This window comes from Pelodiscus sinensis, chromosome 5 (genome assembly GCF_052426305.1).
Source record: "Pelodiscus sinensis isolate ZL-2025 chromosome 5, ASM5242630v1, whole genome shotgun sequence".
In the NCBI taxonomy this organism is placed as follows: domain Eukaryota; kingdom Metazoa; phylum Chordata; order Testudines; family Trionychidae; genus Pelodiscus; species Pelodiscus sinensis.
The window spans coordinates 31,278,168-31,300,853 of record NC_143056.1 but is presented as its reverse complement, the minus strand read 5'-3'; the positions used below and the strand labels follow the sequence as shown (position 1 = coordinate 31,300,853).

Here is a 22,686-nt window from a genome sequence, read left to right as displayed (position 1 = left end):
CCCCGGGCTGTATGCGGAGTTCCAGCAGGGGCTCTTGTACATTTCAAAGAAGGAATGCAGAAGTGCCTATTGACTTGTCAACTAGTCAATTAACTGCATTTTAACATCCTTATTCTCAATCAGATAAAACTTTGGTGGAATACAGCTTACTTGTCTAATCTGTTCCATGAACTTGTACTTTGTTAAAAATATCTTTGAGATTCACCTACACTTTCCCTAAGTATAGTTTGCACACAGATCTGAAAGCTTTCCCCAACTCTTAAACTTAGCACCAGATTTTTAGGGGGAAAGCAACAACTTCTCAATTACCAAATACGTAAATGTTTTCTTCTGCATTTTTTACTTACAAATACTATGCTTAATCTCATTGTTAAAAAATTCCATAAAAATCAAAGACATAATGCAACCATCTAAATAATCTTCCATTTTTCAAACATACCTGGCATATTTTTTCCCATATTTCATCACATCCAGCTTTTTCTTGAAAGCTAAGTGCCAAATCATAATTTTCAGCTTCAGACCACACAATCAAAGTGTCCTAGAAAGAGATAAAAAAATATCTTTCAGGCAAGTTAGTTTTTAAAGCCTGTATAGCTATAATACATTTGAAGAGTGACTTATCAGTTAAACTGACAATGCAAAGGTGAAACCAAAAACCAGAAAAAAAATAAAATACATATTCAATTATCATATTTTAAAGTTATGTTTGAAGTACCTATGAAAGTTACATTTTATACAAACCAAGACAAATAAGTCAATAAATAATACCAAAATTTTTCACTATTACTTTATGCAACTAAAAATTATATGTATATACCAAATATACATTTTAAATACATCTTTAAGCTTTTTTACTTCCCTCTCAAATAAAGCATGCTAACAATTAAAATATATCAGTTAAATTGACTTCTTCTGGACTAGTGAGTATGCATAAAACTAATCACATGTGCAAGTCATGTCAAGGATCACGGTCACAGCATTCGGATCCATTGTGCCCCAGAAAGTGCTATGCTGATGCAATGTCTAGATAGAAAACAGATGTATATTTAAAAGTGTCTATGCATTCGAAACTATGACAGAACTACTCGTAAGCATGGCGCTAATTTATTGGGTGCATTAATGGTCTTTTTATACCACCCCCACCTTTATTTTAAATCTGAAAGGCAAGCCTGCTTGACAGCAATTCTGGGCCCAAAAGCTGAACAGGCCCTCATGCATGCATGAACTGCACCTGTGCTGGTCCGTGCCCAGAGAGCTGCCATCTGTGCTACTGGCTGTGGTCTTCTGACACAGCGAAAGCTTCTACATGTCTGCCTAGGTAGGTTGCCAACTGTCCCATCACGCAAACCCAAACACCCTTGCTGCGCTCGTATCCTGCCCCTTCTCAGAGACCATGCCCCTGTCCTACCCCTTTTGTGAGGCCCATCTCCCCACTCACTTCATCACTTGCTCTTTCCCAACCTCACTAACTTTCACCAGACTGGGACAGAGGGTTAGGATGCAAGAGCGTGGCAATTACCTCAGGTGGCTTTGAAAAGTGACCATAATACCCTCTGGTAGTGGCTCCTAGGTGTAAAGACCAGGAGAACTATGAGCACCACCGCAGTTCCAGGCCAATCAGAGCTGCAAAGCTGGTGCTCAGGAAGGGGCAGCGTTTGGAGATATTCCCTTCCCTCTGGGGATCACAAGGATTCGGCCAGCCACTCCCAGGAGCGGCATGAAGCAAAGGTGGGCAGGAAGTCTGCCTTATTCCTGCTGCACTGCCAATGGCAGATGCCCCCCCACTTCAGCCTTTTTAAATTGCCCAGTCTCCTTTAAATTGCCTCCTTTGCATCCCTCACCCCCTCAAAGTGGGCCTGCTAAAAGGATATAACGTTTTACCATTTTGTAAAAACACACGACTAGGTTAAATGGGCACCAAGTTGTGCTTATCTCCTACTATCCCAAGCCTGTGACAATATCCTAGTGATCAGGATAGTATTGCAGGGGTATTAAATAGGAGTGGAAGCTGAAAAGCTACACTAGATTATCAGACAAATATATTAATTCCCTTTCTGAGCTGGGCTAACAGGCTGCATACTGCTAAAATTAACAGGCTATTGATTATTCTCTTTACATGCATCTCGGTATAATCTAAGTAGCGTCTTCAAGTTTAGTTTGCAGTGTTGCAGCATCCAGGATATGGATACTGAAAAGGAAGATGAGGACATCTTTTATTAACGATTTTTTATTAAACCAACTTTTGTTTGTGCAAGGGACAAATTTTTGAACTTTACAGAGCTTTTCCTCAGGTTTGGAAAAAACAACCAGTGCCATTAGGAACTCCTTTTCTTGTAAGTTTTAACAGAAATATCAATTAGTTATAAATATGGCCTGATTAAAAAAAGACTACCTTTTATAGAAAAAATGAAAAGCTATACATTCATGCATTTTCTTTGTATCCAATGAAAACATTAGAAACTTTTTAAAATCACATTCGACATTTAAATCTGAAATATGCTATAAAACAGAATACCTATGCTACATTATACATAACCTTCTTTAGTTCACTATTATCATTTTAAAGGAGTTTTAAAAAATTAACATAGTAAGAAATAAGAACCTTACATAATTTAATATTTTATATGTAAACTGGGTTTTTGTTTCCTTCAACAAGCATTAAATGGATAATAACCATAAAGGAAAAAAAAGTGACCTTTTTTATTTTACAATGAACTTTCCAGGAAAATATTTTTGTCTCTTCCCATTCCCCACACATTTACATTTAAAATTAAAATTAAATTAGCCAAAATAGCACAGCACTACTATCCTCCTCCACTCTGAGCAAGCAAATGAAGAGAACAGTATCAATTTGCCATTATCAGGAGCAGCTATACAGCTTCAAATATACTATTGTATTGGGTTTATCTTGCAAATGGCAATTTACCTTTTCTTTTTCCAAAGGATTGGGGAAGAGGTGGTGGACAGAAGGAACAGATTTAGCAAGCCACCTCCAAAATACAAAAAGGAAAAAGTTGCAATGAATGATGTATCATCATGTGAGACAGATTACAGTGCAAACGCTTCGGTGGTAAAAGACTGACAGCACACAGTACTGCTGTTACCTAACGGGCACAGAAAATACACTGCCCATAATTTTTAGGAGGAAAATAAAACTAAAGATCACTGAAATAATCACATTAAAACTAGATTTAAAATACTGATATTTCTTCAGCACAAGTTTCTTATTTTACCAACACCCAACTGAAAAATGTAGTTACTTTATTAATCTGTTATCAAAAACTAGCATTACTTACTGTCACTTTTTCATTATATGTATATAGTAGTAGCACCCAGAGATCCCAATCAGAATCAGATCCCCATTGTGCCAGGTCCTGTGTTTATTTAAAAAATTAATTTCACCTTAAATAGCAATGCTAACTTGATATAGACTTTAGTATAATAGATAAAGTTCTATTTTATCACAATGGTTCTCAACGTTTTTTCAACTGCCGGGGGGGAGGGGGAGGAGCAGGAGCAGGAGATGGGGGGAGCCAGCTTAAAAGCCAGCACCATTTCTGTGGGGGACAGGGGAGGCAGTGGGGTAGTGCAAGCCAGTAATCACAGATGTCCCGTCTTCTGCCCGCTCACCCCCCCGCCACACTTCGGATTTTTAAATGTATTAAGAGCCTGTAGGAAAAATCCATCAATGAGTTGATTGATTAAACTAAATTTAATATCCCTATGCAGACCTCTAAAAATTTTGGAATGGAGGAGCAATCTGCAGACCACAGGTTAAACACAATTACTTCTGTTGAACAAGATTAGCTGCTGCTTTTCAAATATGGTCAAACAATATCCTTCTATATTTTCCTAACATGGAGTTTACATATTTTTCTACTTTTTGAAAATAGTAACTAAAGAAATTATTAGTAAAAATACTCTGGATAAGAAAACATCCTTTGACAGTTTTCAAGATTGATTTGTTTTATGTCACCATACTAGTGTTTCCAAACTTTGTCCTCAACACACTCTCTCTCTCTCTCTCTCTCTCTCTCTCTCTCTCTCTCTCTCACACACACACACACACACACACACACACACTTCATATCCATACCAACTTTCAGAAAGTATTAAGAAGGCATTAAAAAGTTTTTCACTTTGTTGAACAACATACTTTTCTGCCAATGTTTATATTTTGATTAAATGTTGATGTCAATGTCGTATCAGTTTCTCAATTCTAAAACACTCATGATTAGATAAAATGTAACCACTACTTTAAAGATGATGATCCAAAAATTGTACCATCACATGTAGATCCAACATATGAAAGGTGGAACATTCATTTTTCAAACAGTCATTTTTTTTTTAAAAGTGCTTACTGATCATGATTTCAGGTGTATTTGGAGATGAAAGACAGCATGTGTATGCTTCACTTTGGCTTCTGGCTTTGGGCTTATGCATGTCATAACCAAAATCAAGATACTGATTTGGTCAGTTGAACTAACTATTTTGAATCTCTGAAATGTTTTGCAATTAAGACATTCATGATTTCTAAATAGCAAATGAATTTATAGAAAATCCTAGCAGGTGGTCTATGTAGGGAAATAGGTCTCATCTTTTTCTTAATACGTAAGTGAATTTCACAGGCTTACACTATCCACTCACAATGCCTCAGGCTCAACCTTGGTGAAAAGGGATCTACTATTCTGGAGGAGCACAATGGATGCAGACTAGAGATGACAGACGGAAATTCAGTCTCAGAGAGAACTCAATGGGTTAGGCCTGGACTAAAAACCAGAACCCTGAGCTTATTAGATAGGCAGTAGGGGAAAGAAAGAAAGAAAGGACTAAAGCCGAGTAACCTCTTCATCCCTCAGTTATAGTAAGTGGGGTTGTTCATAAGTGATGAAAAAGACCATCTGTTGTTCCTTTGTTATTTCAGGAATACTGTTGGTATATGGAACTTCAATGAATAGTTAAACTCATAGCTACCGGACAGAAGCCAAATGAGGGGTGATGGACAAATGTTTAAAATATCCAGAGAATTTTATATGCAGCATCCCACAAGGATGTTGAAGTTTATTAGGGAAACCCTACTTGGAAATGTAGAAGATACTATCTAGCTGGAAGGAATCCAATACCATTTTAAATGTACGAGAAGGGTGCCTGTGAAGATCTAAAGAACTATTATCCAGTATTCCTCTTCTCACATGACCACAAGCTGGTCACTAAAACAAACTGACACTCACAGAATCTGGATGTGCACCAGCCAGGAAAGGAGACAGGTTTTCAAAAGAATTTCAGCACAATGGACCATACCTCCACTATAAACCATCTAGTGGACCATACAAAGGAATACACATTCCCTTTATGCACTGCCTTAGTTTACTAAGAAAATGTGTTCGACAGCATAGAGATGAGTGCAGTGCTGAAAGCTCTTGCAGGTCAGAGCATTGACAAACTACAAAGTATTTAAGAAAGAAAATTCGGACTGTCCTAAAGATATAGCTCTGTTCATTACTCGCCTCTGCATCCCAGTCAAAAAAAAAAGGCATGAAGCAAAGAGAATTTTTCCAAAATTCATTACAGCCTCTCTTGAAATCGAAATGAGGTGGATGAACTAGAAAGGCAGAATCAGTGTCAACAGAGAGCAGGTAAGTGATCTTAAAGTTTGAGGGCAAGATCATGTTGATTCCCAAAAACACTACAAAACTACTGAAAATGCTATGAGAAATTAATACAAAAAGCAACCAACTTAGACTGAAAATGAACTACCCAAAAATGAAATTTATGCAGTCTGATGCCTTGAAAAAGGCTCATAAATTGTCATGAGAGAACAAACAGAAAAAGTTGAGCAATACATATTATTTGGGCTAAGAAATTAACATGCACTGCAATCAAGAAGATAAATTCTCACAAAGAAAGAAGTTGGCTGGCACATACAGTTATATCAAGGATGTCCTCCAAGGGGGGGGGGGGAATCAATAAGGCAACACATACAAACCTCTTCAGCGCAACAGTACTGCCAGTAATGTTGTACAGAAGCAAAATATGAGTGCTGACAAAGATAAAGGAGCAACAAAGGTCTTTCACAAAGAAGGAAATGAAAAAAAGAATTTTGGGAATTACAATCCATGACTGAGTCCCCAATGATGTGATCAGACAGCAGAGTACAGGATGCTGTTGCTGAAAGCAGGTACAATAAAATGTAATGGGCTGGACACGTAATGGGCCAGACACATAGCTGGGCTTACTGACAATCAATGGACTGCAGCTATTGCAGTGGTAGCCACATGAAATGGAATCACCATTCTGCCAACCTCCAAAGAATTGGAAAGATTTTAATCGTGAAAAGGCATGGTTGTACAAGGAGAAGGAAAGCCAGAAAAAGAATGGAAGGTGTTTTGTGATCAGTGCAAGCTATGAGAGGGCTGAAGGATTAATAGATCAATGTAATATTAGAAACTTATAGCAAAGAGCTTTTCTAAACACATAAGAAAAGATTATCAGCAAGCTACTACTAACTCTGTTCTAACTTTGATAATCATGCAAGACTGTTTGCTGCTTTAAAGAAATATTTTGTGCCAGGTGAATAAGTCAACATTGCCTTGTCATGGGAAGAAAGTGTTACTCATCCTGTGCAGTAACTTTTGTTTTTCAAGATATGTCCCCCTTTATAGGTGTCGGGCTCATCCCGGCGCCGCAGTCCGGAGTTTTTCCCAGCAGTAGCCCTCAGTGGACCGCGCATGTGCAGAAGACTCCATGCGCCGTTCACACCTTTTCTGCGTCATGCAGTCCAAAGCGCCAGTTCCTCCTAACCGGAACATCTCAAAAATACAAGCATAGGAGTTCCAAAGCAGGGAGGAGGGCGAGTTGTGGAGAACCCACGGGGACACACATCTCGAAGAAAAGAAGTTACTGCACAGGGTGAGTAACACTTTCTTCCTCTTCGAGTAGTGTCCCCGTGGGTGCTCCGCTATAGGTGAGTATGAAGCATGGCTCAGGTTGTGCTTTGGCATCATCATCTGTGCACAGCCACCGCTGTATCCGCAGCCACGAAGCGATCAAGGGTATAATGTCTCGCGAAGGTTGACATGGAAGACCAGGTAGCAGTGCAGCACATATAGCACAAGGGAACATCGCTGATGAAAGCAATCGAGTTGGCCATGCTCCTGGCCGAATGCGCCTTAGGTTTAGAGGGCAGCAGCTTGTTACAGAGAGCGTAGCAGCGTGTGAGATGAAATGCGCTGTGAAGATAATTGGTGACCACTGGAGCAGTTCACAACTGAGAACAAGAGGCACTGTGACTTTTGGAAGGAGCGCGTTCTGTCCAAGAAGAAGGCAAGCACTCTCATAACATCAAGGGTGTATAAATGGGCATGTTCCGGAGTACAATGCAGTTTTGGATAAAAGGTGGAAAGAGCAATAGGTTCATTAATGTGGAATGATGAATTGACCTTCGTCAGGAAAGCAGGATGGCAGTGTAGTGTCATGCCTTGTGTCACGCCTTGTTCGGTAAACAGTGGAGGATCAGCCGAGAGAGCTGCCAATTCACTAACACGACGGGCCAACGTGATGGCAAGCAGGAATTTGACCTTCATAATGAGGGTCACCAGATCGCAAGTTGCTAACCGTTCGAAAGGGGAATGGGTAAGGGTGTCCAGTACAAGGCCTAGGTCCCATGGCTCCAGGACGGGTTTGTGTGGAAGGTAGAGATTAACAATTCCTTTCATGAATCTTTTGATGACTGGATGCACGAATACTGAGGAGCCATCTGTTGGAGGGCGAAAGGCAGAGACTGCTGCCAAGTGAACTTTAAGAGAAGAATTCGACAAACTTTGCGATTTTAAGTAAAGAAGGTAATCCAGAGTGCAATGGATAGGTACTTGTAGCGGATCCATGTTCAGTGACTGGCACCAGGCTTGAAAGCGACGCCATTTGAAGCGGTAGGACTTTTGAGTAGTTTGACATCTACTGTGTACTAGTATGTCCCTGACTGCCTGTGAGCAGGCTAACTCTGGTCCTTGGAGCCAGTTAGGAACCACGCCATGAGATGTAGGCGGTCGATGCTCGGGTGAAGGAGAGTGCCGTGTTGTTGTGAAAGTAAATTGCGCAACAGTGGTAGTTGTTGAGGTTGGAATAAGGACATTGGTATGAGTTGAGGAAATCAAGTTTGTTGGGGCCTAAAGGGTGCTATCAATCTCACCGTCGCGGCATCTGCGAGAATCTTCACTATCACCCATGGTATCAACGGGGTTGGTGGAAAGGCGTATAGTAGGTGTCGCGCTCCGCAATCGAGGAGGAAGGCATCTCTCTGCAAGTCGCTGTATTGCTCGAGGGCGGGCATAGGAAGGCGGCATTTTTTGTTGCGTCAAGTTGCAAAAAGGTTCATGTCCGGATAGCCACAGACTTCAAATAGACTGCGGACTACTCCGTCGAGGAGCTCCCATTTGTGTTGCAAACGGAAGGTTCTGTTCAACGCATCAGCAATGGTATTGCTCTTGCCTGGAAGGTACATGGCCATGACTGTAATTTGGTGTTGGATTGCCCAATTCCAAAGACGTACAGACTCTGCACATAGGGACCTGGATCTGGCACCACCCTGCTGGTTGATATAGTAAACCGTGCAGATGTTGTTGGTAAGAATTTGTACCGTAGCACTGTGCACATCGTGAAGGAAATGTCTGCAGGCACTGAAGACTGCCAGTAACTCCAGAAAGTTTATGTGGAGGAGGGATTCGTGATCGGACCATAGTCCCTGAATCGGAAGATGGTTCATATGCACCCCCCAGCCCAACAGAAACGCATCTGTGATGATCTGAAGAGATGGGGTAAGAGTGTCAAAGGGGATGCCTGCCAATGTATTGCTTGGGTCGAGCCACCAAACTAGGGAGTCCCTGACACAACTGAGGACTACCACGCATTTGCGAGTATTGTTGGTACCTGGCATATAGATTACGAGAAGCCAATGCTGAAGGCATTGCATAGGAAGTCGTGCGTGCGGAACTATGTATGTTGCTGCCACCATGTGCCCCAACAGCTTCAGACATGGGAGTATGGAAACCCTCGGAGCCGTGAGCAAGGTATTTGCTAAGTCCCGTATGGCGTCGGATCTGTCGAGAGGTAGGTATGCGGTAGCAGTCCTGGAGTCCAGCCTCACTCCAATGAACTCCAGGGACTGGGACAGAATCAGGGAAGACTTTGGTATGTTGATGATGAGGCCCAGAGCCTCAAACGTGTCTCTGGTGGTATTGACCGCAGCTTGTGCCTCACGTGCTGTGGCAGCCTTCAGCAAACAGTCGTTGAGGTAAGGAAAAATCGTGCTGCCCGATCGCCGGAGGTGAGCGGCCAAGACCGCTAGAATCTTGGGAGAAAATGCTCAGCGCTGCCGACAGTCCAAAGGGGAGCACCGTGTATCGATAGTGGTCGTCGCCTAAGGTAAAACGTAGGCACCTCCTGTGGGCTGGGTGAATAGGCATGTGGAAATACGAGTCCTGGAGGTCGAGGGACACGAACCAGTCCCCTTTGTTCAGTGCTAGAATGATAGAGGCTTGAGTAACCATCTTGAATTTTTGTTTTCTTAGATGACAGTGTAGACCATGGAGATCGAGGATAGGCCTCCACCCGCCAGACTTCTTTCGTGTGAGGAAGTACTGTGAATAGAAGTCTCTGCACTCTTATAGAACCTTTTCCACCACTCCGACGGTAAGTAGACGTACGGCCTACTGCCATAGCAGGGGCTCATGAGAGGGGTCCCTGAAAAGGGACAAGGAAGGAGGACTGGAAGGGAGTAGGGCGGAAAACTGAATGGTGAGGCCGGAGGTCATGATCTCTCTGACCCAGCGGTCAGTAGTTATGGTGAACCAACAGGGATGGTAAGGTCTCAATCGGTGGTGGAACAACTTGGTTACTTCGTCGGGAGCCTCTCAAAGGGGAATAGATCGCAGTCTCTCGACTGACAAGTCAAACTTGCTGCTGAGACTGTTGCTGATTCAGCACCTTAGTAGGTTGCTGGTGCCGTCTCTGAGGGCGTTGCCTTTGCCTCTGCTGATCATAAGGCCTGATGCACGATGTGGCATATGTAAAGGGCCTCTGCCTGTTGTAGGGGCCGACTCTCTTACGCCTGAAGGGCGGCATGTACATCCCAAATGTTCTCAGGGTGGTTCGGGAGTCCTTTCCAGAATGGAATACCTGGTCGGTGTTCTGTGCGAATAGGAAACGCCAGTCAAAAGGCAGGTCCTCCACTTTAGGCTGGAGATCTTTGGGCCATGAGGCCCACCGCATGACCACCAATGCTGCAGTGGTTCTAGATGCAGCATCCGCAATGTCTAGTGAGGTCTGGAGTGCAGTGCGGGCTATGGTATAACCCTCTTGTACTACAGCCCTAAGGAACTGCTTTTTGGAATCAGGAAATGCTTCATGAGTGGCACCAACTTGGAATAGTTGTCGAAATCATGGTTTGCAAGTTGGGCAGAACAGTTGGCCATCCTGAGGGTGGCCGTACCCAATGAATATACTTTCCTTCCAAGGAGGTCTAGTCGTTTAGCTTCCTTGTCAGGAGCCGCGGTCTTGCTTTGTGAAGATCTTGACTTCTCTTGGGTAGCCTCGACCACGATGGAATTGGGCTGGGGATGTGTAAAAAGGAATTCCGCGTCCTTGGCATCGATGAAGTATTTCTTGTCGGTGCACTTGTTCATTGGTGGTACAGAAGCTGGCGTCTGCCATGTCATTGGATATTTCCAAAATTGCCTCATCGAAAGGGAGAGCCAATTTTTCCCTGTTAGAATGCCGAAGATTTCTCAAAAGATCATGCTGCTTTTGAGGGGCTTCCGAGGTACGCAAATTCTGCGAGCAGGCCACCCTCTTGAAAAGTTCTCAAAATTGTTTATCATCATCTACTGGAAAAGAATCGTCATCGAACACTGCATCATCCGGCGAAGACAACAATAAGTCGGTTGGGGAGTCCAACTACTGTTGTTCGACAGGCAGAGAGTGGGCATCATCGCCATGGTGAGTAGAAGCCAATGGGGCATCGCCCGTGGGAGGCACCTGAGCAGGAGGGAGAATGACCTGGGTTGGCAACTGTGGCAAATGAGATCAGGGACACTCCGATGATAAACGTGGCAACCGTGTAGAAGAGCGTGGGTAATCCCGATGATAAGAGGCATCCCGAGTGTAGCGGTGATATCTATTGTATGGGTGTCCGGGAAAGTATGAACTCACACTCCTATAAGGGTAATAGTGTGAACAAACTGGAGAGATCAGTGAACGTGATCGGAACAAATAGTGAGATGGGGATCTGGAATAATAGGAGCGGTGATAACGAGGAGGTGGAATGGATCATCTTGGGGACCTCCAAGAATGCCTTGAGGGCAATTGGTGTCTGTCACAGCGAGGTGAGGTTGAAGGCTCAGGCGAAAACACCTCCCTGTCTGGACTGGGCGAAGGTGTACGCATATGCCTGGTTTTCCTCTGGGCTTTGGTAGGAATTGTCGTTGGTGGTGGAGGCGCGGGGGCCGGACTACCGGGGATTGATGACCGATCCGGACTCGGATTGTTCTTGGCCCAGGGATGGTGATCTAGTCAGTGAGACCGGTGAAAGCGGTGCCATGCCCACGCCCAATGATTCGAGCTGGGCCAGTTCCGCAGACGGTGCCGACTGTAGCTCCGGTGCCGAGTCGTCCCGTGAGGGCGTTGGTGTCAGCTTGTCACTAACAGTGCTCGGTGCTGAGCCATGCGGCAGAGTTCTGCGCCGGCTTTCTCCATGCCACTCTCGGTGCTGCCTCCGCCCTTGGTAAGTTAGAGGCAACACTCGGTGCCACTTACGGCGCTGGCTCAGGGCTTGGTGCTTCCAGCAGTGCCAGTGCCGAGTGAACTCTCGGTGCCACTGCTGGTGCTGACTCAGTGCCGGATGGGACACCAGTGCCAACGTAGACAAAGGCTCCGGGGTAGGCACTGATGTACTATGGGCCTTAACTGGTTTTGCCATGCTGTGCCTTGGAGTGAGTCCAGACTTGCTCGGTGCGTCACCCACGCTTACAATCCGTGACGGAATGGAGCTCTTAAGTCTCGTGGGCCTTATGCAGCAACGGGGAACCTGCCCGTTGTCCCGCCGCTGGCAGCTGAAGCACCTTGTTGAAAAGCAACACTTTCAGGAGCATCTCTCTGTCATGTCTGGCCCTGGCGGTCAGCTTCAAGCAATGGCCGCACTTTTGAGGGATGTGGCCTTCCCCCAAGAAGCGTATCAATCGGAAGTGGCCGTCTGATGCCGGCATAGCTTTGCCACATGACACACATTTTCTGAAGCCCGGAGAGCCGGGCATAGTGAAGGTTGTCCATCGGGTGAGTCCTAATGTGCCCGCGGATAACGGTAACGACTAACAGGAACCAAACTGTTTTTTTTTTTTTTAAACTAAGAACTAACAGTAACTTTAACTAACTATAACTACAAGGAAGGGGGCTAACTGGGACGAATGAGTATCTATAACTAATTTCTAATTTCTCCTCAAAGCAGAGCAGGAGCTTGTTCCAATTCCGTCTGTAGCTGTGGACCGTTAGGAGGAACTGGCGCTTCGAACTGCACGATGAAGAAAAGGCGCGAACGGCATGTGGAGTCTTCTGAGCATGCACAGTCCACTGGGGGCTACTGCTGGGAAAAACTCTCCAGACCGCGGCACTGGGACAAGCCTGACACCTATAGTGGAGCACCCACGGGGACACTACTAGAAGAGGAAAACAGAAATTTTGCCATTCAGCATAGTTAGTCAACAGCTACCTGTCCTTTTTATAGCCTCATATTGGTAACACTTGGCCAGAAATAGTAAAATTAAGAATCCTAACCTGGAATTCTGACCAGTTTCCTTTTAAAGAAAGCTATGTATTGGATATGGGCTTTAAATACTTTTCAGGTTTACTATATGCAGAGGATGCAACCCTGTTTTGTCCATATCAACATAAGGATTGATTTATTGACACACTCAGCAGGATAATGCCATCACCTGAATTTCATTCATAATGTAGCACAATAATTAATTGCTGGTTTAAATATCACTGACTACTATGTCCATCCTATGTAAACTCTGGATGATTAATGGTCATTTTTAAAACACTAACACGAGAGGCCATGGCCCTACTTGAGACCTCCTTCTCAAGCCTCAATACAATATATCTGTCTGGAGACACCATGTTTTAGGAATGTCACAACTTCAGATCAAGATAAGAGTGGATTAGCGCTTTGAGGTAAGTAAATGGGGCTACCATCTAGAATAATGGTGGGCAACCTGCAGCTCATGGGCCCATGCGGCCCATCCAAGTTCTACGTATGCTCCATGAGACAATTTGTTTACTGTTGCCCACATGCAGGGTTGCCAGATTCCGTTGGTATCCATCCATTTAAGCTCTTTCCTACCACTATTACTAAAGTGATACATACGTAAACCAAGGACACATAGAGAGGTGCATGCTGATGGCACAACAGGCTGTGCACTCCCTCTGCATCCGAAGTGCTGCTACAGTTCAATTGGCACACCCCTGCAAATTCTAGGTAACCAATACCATTAACAAAACTAAGCTACTCCAGGAGACAGTCTTGGTTATGAGCATCTTGCGGCCCATTAAGATGAAGGGCCACTCACGTGGGCACTCACTAGCGCAGCTCGCCCATCACTAATCTAGAATTTTACTCACTCTTGACCTCTGTCTTAATTCATTTCTACTCATTTTTAAAAGTTCCTTTTGAAATAAATCTCTAAGATTTTTTTAAGCAGGATCAGTGTTGGTTCCATATTATAATAGTCTCACTTGATTTTCCCTCTAACCATTTAAGATCAGACTATGCTTCAGTGGATCCTAGAGTGGTTTCATTTAAAAGTCAGTGAGCTGGTTATCAATAACGTTTATGGAAGAGTTGGCGCTTTATATGAATGAGTAATTTCTTAAAAGTTGGTGCCTTGAAAACAATTCTGGAGCGAGATGAGTCTTGTAGCAAGAGATACTAATCTTAATTCTAGAAAACTGCCATATGACCGGTAGGACCACTGTCACAATTACCCTTGAACAAAATACATGGAAAAGTTTGCATGATTGCGTGCTTTAATATTAACAACATAGGAGGCTTTATTTTCATGTTTATTCTTTTGGAGTGGATAGGAGATGTGTCTTCCTACAGAAATAACCACGTCCAAATTGTGAACTTTTTGGGGAAGAAACTGTCTGCTCCTGTATGTGTGGACAGCACCCAAAGAAATTGCTAAAGCAATGTAAATAAATAAAAGCATGAATCACAGTGATGGTGCCAAAAAATTGAATACTATTTAAAGTATGCAACTTAAATCTGTTTCATGTCCATACTCATTAGGATATTCCCATCAACCTTCGAGTGAATCTTCAAGGATTTAGTGGACTAACATTTCCATCTTCCATTTGTTTGCAATCCTAAATTATTTATTTTTACGATTCCTTTGATAATAGTTTTAAAATAATAAAAAATTTAACTGCTTTCATTTTATATATAAATAATTACCATTTATAGATTAAAGGTAGCATATCGTGTAGCTGATCTGTAGTGCCTATCTACATTAGAATATAACAGAGGTAGCCCAATTCACTGACTCTCTGAGCTGCATAAGAATCTTCAGAAGTTTGAGAGCCAGAACATGCCTTCAGGGACTTGGGACCTCACTTTTGCAAGAAGGGGGCCTTGGGTCTTCAGCACCACAGGGTGCACCTTTGTAGGGACACATGGTCCCCTCCCCCCGATTTTTCCCAGAGTTTACTGGTCCTGCTTGGTCACCTTGTGCCACCGGCCCCCCTCCCTGTAGAACTGCTGCTGGAGCCAGCAAGCTAGAAACTGTAGTCCTGGGGAGAGGCACTGGCAAACAGCTGAAGCTGCAGGGAGAGCCACTACTTTTGCCATGGCCTCTCCCTGCAGCTCCCAGCCATTTGCCACAGACTCTCCACATGAAGCTAACACCTGAGAGCTGAAGAGAAGGAGTGATGACAGGAAGGGAGGAAAACCTTTAAATTGGGTCATCCCCCCACAGCAGGCACCAGGTGTCTGTCAAAGCTTCTAGACCCACTGCAGGATAGTAGTCCAGATTTTCCACCTCTGCACCACACTCCCATAGGTGAAGGGGACTCTGCAAACCACACTATCTGTAAGAGAGCTGCATGTAGCTCGTGAGCCATAGTTTGGCCATAAACTCTTTAGTGCCTGGAATGCACCCCTGGAAAAGCAATGGGTGCAGGAGCAGCAGCAAAGACATTTTCCTAGAGTGTTGTGTATAGAATGGCTGGAGGAAAAGAAAAGCAGAAATGAGGAGAGATACTGGAAGGGTGAAAATGCATACAAAGCAAATAGGGGAGCTGCACTGTAATGGTGATAAGCAGATTAGTCAGTAACAAGTGATGCCTTGTTCTAGGTCAGTAGGCCCTGCACCTGCAACATTTAATATTTTGGTGATAGTAAAAGGGCTAGGGAAAAAACCTTACAGTGGTCTTTGGAGACTGATTCTGGAATCTACACTACAGAACTGAACTATGAGCATTGGACGCATTGGAGAGGGTCCAGCGGAGGGCAACCAAAATGATTAGGGGTCTGGAGCATATGACCTACGAGGAGAGGCTGAGGGACTTGGGTCTGTTTAGTCTGCAGAAGCGAAGAGTAAGGGGGGGGACTTGATAGCAGCCTTCAACTTCCTGAAGGGAGGTTCCAAAGAGGATGGAGAGAGGCTGTTCTCAGTAGTGACAGATGGCAGAACAAGGAGCAATGGTCTCAAGTTGTGGTGGGAGAGGTCCAGGTTGGATATTAGGAAAAACTATTTTACTAGGAGGGTAGTGAAGCATTGGAATGGGTTACCTAGGGAAGTAGTGGAATCTCCATCCCTAGAGGTGTTTAAGTCTCGGCTTGACAAAACCCTGGCCGGGTTGATTTAGATGGGATTGGTCCTGCCTAGAGCGGAGGGCTGGACTTGACGACCTTCTGAGGTCTCTTCCAGTTCTATGATTCTATGATAAGGGGATGGTTGGATGAAATAACATGATCTTGGTAACTAATAGACCATTCATTATAGGGAACTTTCTGGGTGTCTGGCTGATGAGTCTTGCCCACATGCTCAGGGTTTAGCTGATCGTCATATTTGGGGTCGGGAAGGAATTTTCCTCCAGGGTAGATTGGCAGAGGCCCTGGAGGTTTTTCGCCTTCCTCTGTAGCATTGGGCACAGATCACAGCTGAAGGACTCTCTGCATGTTGGGGCCTTCAAAGTATTTGAAGGCTTCAATATCTGAGACATAGGTGAGAGGATTATTCTAAGAGGGGTGGGTGAGATTCTGTGGCCTGCGCTGTGCAGGGGGTCAGACTAGATGATCATAATGGTCCCTTCTGACCACATAGTCTATGAGTCTATGAGTAAGAGAATGGTGGGGTTGCTCTGGTGTAAGCATCAACATTGCAGTGTGTCCACAAAAGTCATGAAGTTGTGTGTGCAGATACTTTGGTGTTTCCTTAGGGTACGTCTAAACTACATGCCTCTGTCGCCAGAGGCATATAGATTAGGCAACCAGACATAGGAAAATGAAGCGGTGATTTAAATAATCGCCGCTTCATTTAAATTTACATGGCTGCCGCGCTGAGCCGACAAACAGCTGATCGACAAATACCTTTGATGTCGACACCCGCGCGTCCAGACTATCGCGCTGAGCCGACAAACAGCTGATCAGCTGTTTGTTGGCTCAGCACGGCAGCCATGTAAATTTAAATGAAGCGGCGATTATTTAAATCGCCGCTTCATTTTCCTATGTCTGGTAGCCTAATCTACATGCCTCTGGCGACAGAGGCATGTAGTCTAGACATACCCTGTGAGACTACATACATGCTCTGGTAGGTTACAACTGTTCTATTACTCTCAGTACCTATTCTACTGCTCTCACACAGCTATTTCAGTAGGTTTATAATCTCTCCAGTATTAGAAAACATATGCACTAGTTCACTCATTTCTAATTTGTTCCCTTATCTTCTTCCTGCGTAACAACCACACACATTGTGAGAAGCATATGAATACCATCACATGTCTTACAGGTGTTATAGCCAAGAGTCAGGTGTCCTCTATGTCAGGACAAATCTGAGATTGGAGGCCTAGCAGCTGACAATCTCAAGGTGACCGATTCAATTATTCCTACACTTTATATTGAGGTTTTTTTAAAATCTTTGTTTCTCTACAGGATTTAGAATAAGGTAATAACCAGTCTCATGCAGTTCAGCAGTGCTGATAATCAGGGCTCGCCGAGCCACGGCAAGCCCTGCTCACCAGCCGCGCTGTCCGGCGTTCTGCGCATGCGCAGATCGCCCAAACCCGGCTCTTCTGGGATGTAACCTACTTGCCACGGGAGAGTAGATTACATAGATTGTCGAGCCCTGCTGATAATCACCACTTCAAGCCCCTGAACTCAGCCCAGCCAATTCCTATTCTCACCTCCTAACCACTTTCTTACTCTATTTAAGTGTCCAATGATATAGTGGTCCTCTAGCCAAGTGAGGGGAAGTGAACAGGATAGAACAGTAGGTCAGGGAGCACCATGGACAGATATACTGCCGTATTTGAAGATAAGAGGAGGCCTCTGCGATAGGCTTCATGCATGAGCTAATCAATATCCCCATTCTGTTTCGTTTTTCAAAACGAATATGGGAAATAATTCTAGCAGGAATCAGACAGCTGAGTAAGACCCCAATTAAAATAATTATGTTATGGAATTTCTATGCACGGATAAGTGAATGAAATCTAAAAATAAAAGCTAGCTATTGCTTTTAACTTTCCAGGAAAAAACAGATTTTCTAAAGTTTGGTATAATGCAGTTCTGTCCTCTTTTGTGAGCCAACAAAAGCTCTTGATCTGCGTACAACTATCTTGACATATAACTGTATACACTAGAGCTATGAAAGCTGTCATGGAAGTGTAAACAGATTTATTCTTGGACAGCAGTATTTGTACCACTGATGTTATATTAATTATCTCTGTTCACTGACACTAATGCAGTGGGGACAAGACAACAGCATTTCCAGAAGCAAATTTAATCCATGCACATCAGCAGGAGCACATCTGTGAGGACAAGAGAAGTGTTATGGACTAGGGATGTAAAATTTGGAGGAATCAACTAACCAAGTAGTCGATGGAATTTCCATTGGCTACTTGATTAGTCAATGGGGAGGGGCGCTCGTTATCCCGATGCGCCTCTCCCTTTGAAATGTACAAGACCCTGGAGCAGCAGTGGGATGCCTCTGTCTCCACTGCCCCCTGTGGAAATAATGCAGTTGGACCAGCTTTTAAGCCAGCTCCCCCTCAGCATTGGCTCTTCCTGCTCTCCCTCTTTGGGTGTGTCTACACTGCAAAGTTAATTCGAAATAACAGCCGTTATTTCGAATTAACTTTAATAGCATCTATACATGCAAACTGCTATTTCGAAATTAATTCGAAATAGCGGAGCGCTTAATTCGAATTTGGTAAACATCATTCTACGAGGAGTAACGCCAAATTCGAAATAGCTATTTCAAATTAAGTGCTGTGTAGACACTTAATTCGAAATAGGGGGTCTCCAGCCCTTCCAAGGGAGCCCTGGTAGCCACTCTGGGCACAACCAGGAAAACTTACTCTCCTCTCCTTCAGCCCTGGAACCATTAAAGGGGTAGACTCTGACCACAGTGCCTGTGCCAGCTCCAAACCTGCCAGCCCAGAGCCAGCAGTGCCCAAGAGGGACCCTGACCCAGTGGCCCCAAAACATGAGCCAGCAAGCCACTGGCAGCCAGCCCTCCACCGCTCCCCAGGAGCAGTCTGCCAGCTTCCAGGAGCCTGCCAGGGGCTGGAGAAAGCGGGCGCCTTCCTGGTCCAGGGTGGAGACCATGGACCTTATTCAGGTTTGGGGGGATGCCCCCCAACGTCCATGATCTCTGCACTAGACGGAGCAATGTGGCCCTCTATGGCAGGATACCTGCCAGCCTGGCCACCAAAGGCCACATGTGAACCCAGGAGCAGGTTTGCATGAAAATCAAGTTGGTCTGGCGAGACCCCCAATCCAGAGCCCGGAGTTTCCCCTCCCCTTTCTTCCCTTGCTTCCTCCTTCCAGCTCCCTCCTCCCAGGTTTCCCTCTCCCCTCTCCCACCCTCTCTCTTCCCCTCTCCCACCTCCTTTTCCCAGTCTCCCCCCAGTTTTGTTCAATAAACCTAGTTTCTATTTTTGAACATACGTGTCTTTTGTTTGACATGAGGAAGGGGAGCTAGGGAGGGGCTAGGGTAAGTGGAAGGACGTGAGGGAGGACCGGGGAGGCTCTGAGGGGTGGACAGTCTCCCGCAGGGCCTCCTGGATTCTGAAAGCCCCCCGATGGATCCCCAGATGGCAGCCTGCCGCAAGTACAGCCGGGCTGATGGCAACGACCCCATGAGACACACCGGCGTGACCAGGGGCAGCTCAGGCTCCATGTGGCCAAGTGCCGTGGTGTCCCGAGTGCGGACACTCAGGACACTCCAAGACAGGGATGCTTTGCTTTCCCTCATCGAGGTAGACAAGCAAGCGGGGAACTCTTGAGAACTGTCCAGGGTGGGGGTAGGGTATCTTTAAGCACGGAGCTCAGTTAGCCTCAGGCAGCAGCCCCACACACTAAATCCTAACCTGATGTCCTGCTGGCACTGGTTCCAGCCAGCCTTAACTTCAGTTCAGTGTCCACTCAGTGTGGATGCGCTATTTTGAAATAGCAAAACACTATTTTGAAATAGTTTGTGTGTGTAGATGGGTTAATTCGAATTAACTATTTCGAATTAACGCTGTAGTGTAGATATTTCCTTTGATAGAGACAGCAGGGGAGGGGTGACTAGTCAAGTGACTACCTGACTATCAGAAAAGCTTACGCTTATCGGGTAGTCTACTAGTCGCTTACATCTCTATTATGGGCACACTAAAAAAAATTCAGAGTGGCTAACATGCGGAATTTTCTTAGCATAAAGAAACCCTGGATGAATAAAGACGTTAGTGTTGATAGATTCCAACCCTCCTCAGCAGCAGCGAGTTACCGCAGTTCATGTCATGTGAGGTTTGGAGAAGGAAATATGGGTAGTGATAGAAACGGTTCCTTTTGAAGGTGGTGTGTAGAGGTATTTTCGATGGGGGAAAAGCCTAAAAAAAGAGGTTGAGACAAAAAGACTGGAGGGGAGGGATTGAATGGAGAGGGAAAAAAAAAAAAGAACAGACAATTTGTAATTTTAAATATTTTTGGCCATTGATCCAATTAAAAAAAGGGTAGCAGATTACCGTAATTGCAGACAAAAGAAACTAAGAAATAAGCATGAACCCTAAAAGTTTGGAATTCTTTGTTTTATTGCACAGGAAAGGTAGATGAAGTAGATTCCCTTTCACAAGTGCAAAAATTAAATTCTTAATCAAGCAAGTTCAAGTCTAACAAATGTTCAAGACTTTGATTTTTCCCCCCCTGAAAATTAGTGTTTTAGAGCAACTAAATGCCAAAAATGGCAAAGACAATTTATAGGCACATTTTTGCTAGGTATGATGAGATGCATTATTGAGGAGGGCCTCTGTCTGCAATAATATAAAGCCAATTAAAAATAAGCTTAATTTGCATTAAGTTAAAAAAATAACAAGCAGACAGCAGTATCTGTCTCTTTCTAGTATTGAAAGAATATAGTGCTTTACAACTGGACATACCCATCAAATTCCATTTTAATTCTTTAAGCAAAAACAAAAACAAAAACAAAAAACAAAACACCTCCCCAAACTAGCAATACACACAACTAATTAATTTAAGATGTGAAAATCTTTGGCAAGGAACAGTTAGGATTTCAAAAAAGCAGGCAGGCATCAATAATTCTTTCATTTGCTTGGAAAAAGGTGGCATATTTTGGGCAGTTTTAATCGGCATGCCTTAAAATTTTGGTCACCACCTTTCTAAGCAATAAACAGATATTTACATATTATATATAGGAGTTTACAATTTAAGTTTTTTCATTATTATCTATAAATGCACAATCAAGTTATTTGTAATTAGGTCTTTCAAAAATGATATTATAAATAACTTCAAGTACTATACATTCTCAAGTGTTCCTGCTAATTTTTTACTTTACAATCAGACTGCTGTTTTTCCAAATGTTTTATTGCCATAGAATATACAGATACTCACATAAGTAACTGATTTTTTGTTTCTCATTACACAACCACAGCAAAAAAATTTTTATCTAATCTTTCAGTAATAGTAACAGGTGACCTCACTTGTAATAAAGAGTGGTATACTCAGAGAACATTCATATTAATGAAATACCAGGATCCCTTTAAAAAGAAAGGCCTAGTAAAATTCAAATTTACCTGTTGCTTCTGGTATGCAGTGTTTGGATTAATTTTGGACTCCAAAAGAAGAGAACCTGAAGGAATTAAAAAAGAAGAAAGTTCTGTTTTACTTACAAGTGCATTATGAATTCAGTAATGAAGACTGAAAATTCTCTTTTCAATCACTAATTCACTAAATACATCTAAAAAATACAACTGAGGACTATGTTCATCACATTACCCCCAGTCCTGCAAACAGGTATAAACGTTTTATTTTACACACACAGTTTCATTGAAGTCAACACGATTCCTCCCAAGTAGGGATGTAAAATCCCATTTAATTAGTGAACAGGTTAAATTTGACCAGTTAAACAAATGAATGGGGATGGGTAGGGATGCCACAGATGGGGGCTGCTCCAGCCAGTCTGGAATACCCCTGCCCATGGAGAGCCTCAAAGAGCTGGAGCAGCCCTCTGCCTATGGTGGGTTGCTCCAACCCCCACTGGTTAACCGTAAACAGTAAGCATCACCCATTAAGGGTGATGCTTATCAGTTAACCATTCACATTCCTACTCCCAAGTAATGTTAAGACAATGCATTAGTAGGGATGTTAAATTTAGATTAATTAACTAATTGAATAGTCGACGGGATTTCCATTGACTAAACAAAGAGTCAATAAGGGAACCTCAGCCTTTGAAATGTACAATAGCCCTGTGGCTCCCCCGCTGGCCCAGTGCTCCCTGCGGCACCTGAGCCTTTGAATGTACAAAAGCCCTGGCTGGGCTCTTGTACATTTCAGAAGGAAGCCCCATAGGGAACACAGGACCAGCATGGGAGTCCCTTTCTGGCCAGCTTCCGCTTTTGAAATGTACAAGAATCCCACTAGGCTCTTGTATATTTCAAAAGCAGAAACTCAGCAGAAGTGGCGCATGTGGAGACTACTTCAGTCCCTGCTTGTGCCGTTTCCGCTGTGTCTCTACCTCCCCTGTCCCGTCGCAGAAATGGTGCTGGGGGGAACCACTTTTAATCCATCTCCCCCCAGCACTGGCTTTTGCTCATCCCCCCTTGCTGCCTCTAATAGAGGCAGTGGGGTGGAGGGCGGAGATGCATGACTAGCCGCATCACTTCTGCTTATCAGATAGTCAACTAGTCTTTTACATCCCTATTCATTAGCATTGGGTGAAATTATCATACTGGAAAAAAATAAATGGTTCCTAAGATAGGGTTTTCAAAGCATTTACAGGTGTTCTGTGGACCCTTCAGTAGTCACATGATGCTGGCCCCTCCTTATTTCCATCTGCTAAATCTGATTAAGAAATTCATGATTCATGTTGACTTCTTGAGGCTACTTTTTCCATGGATGCCTTTACTATAGTTACCACAATG

General features: G+C 43.9%; 1 protein-coding gene across 3 annotated transcripts in view; it reads right to left on the bottom strand.

Annotated features, from left to right (window-relative positions):
* PPP4R3A (protein phosphatase 4 regulatory subunit 3A) overlaps nucleotides 1–22,686 on the bottom strand; it is a 97,569-nt gene that overhangs the window by 58,125 nt on the left and 16,758 nt on the right. For 2 of the 3 annotated variants that reach the window (XM_025190962.3, XM_006135507.5), the window contains exons 2-3: nucleotides 21,340–21,395; nucleotides 440–538 (exon numbers count right to left, since the gene is read on the bottom strand). In XM_025190962.3, coding sequence (XP_025046747.1) covers nucleotides 440–538; nucleotides 21,340–21,395 — 155 coding nt within the window. Of the gene's footprint in view, nucleotides 1–439; nucleotides 539–2,926; nucleotides 2,991–21,339; nucleotides 21,396–22,686 lie in introns of all 3 variants that reach the window. The other variant, XM_025190961.3, reaches the window with a different exon arrangement.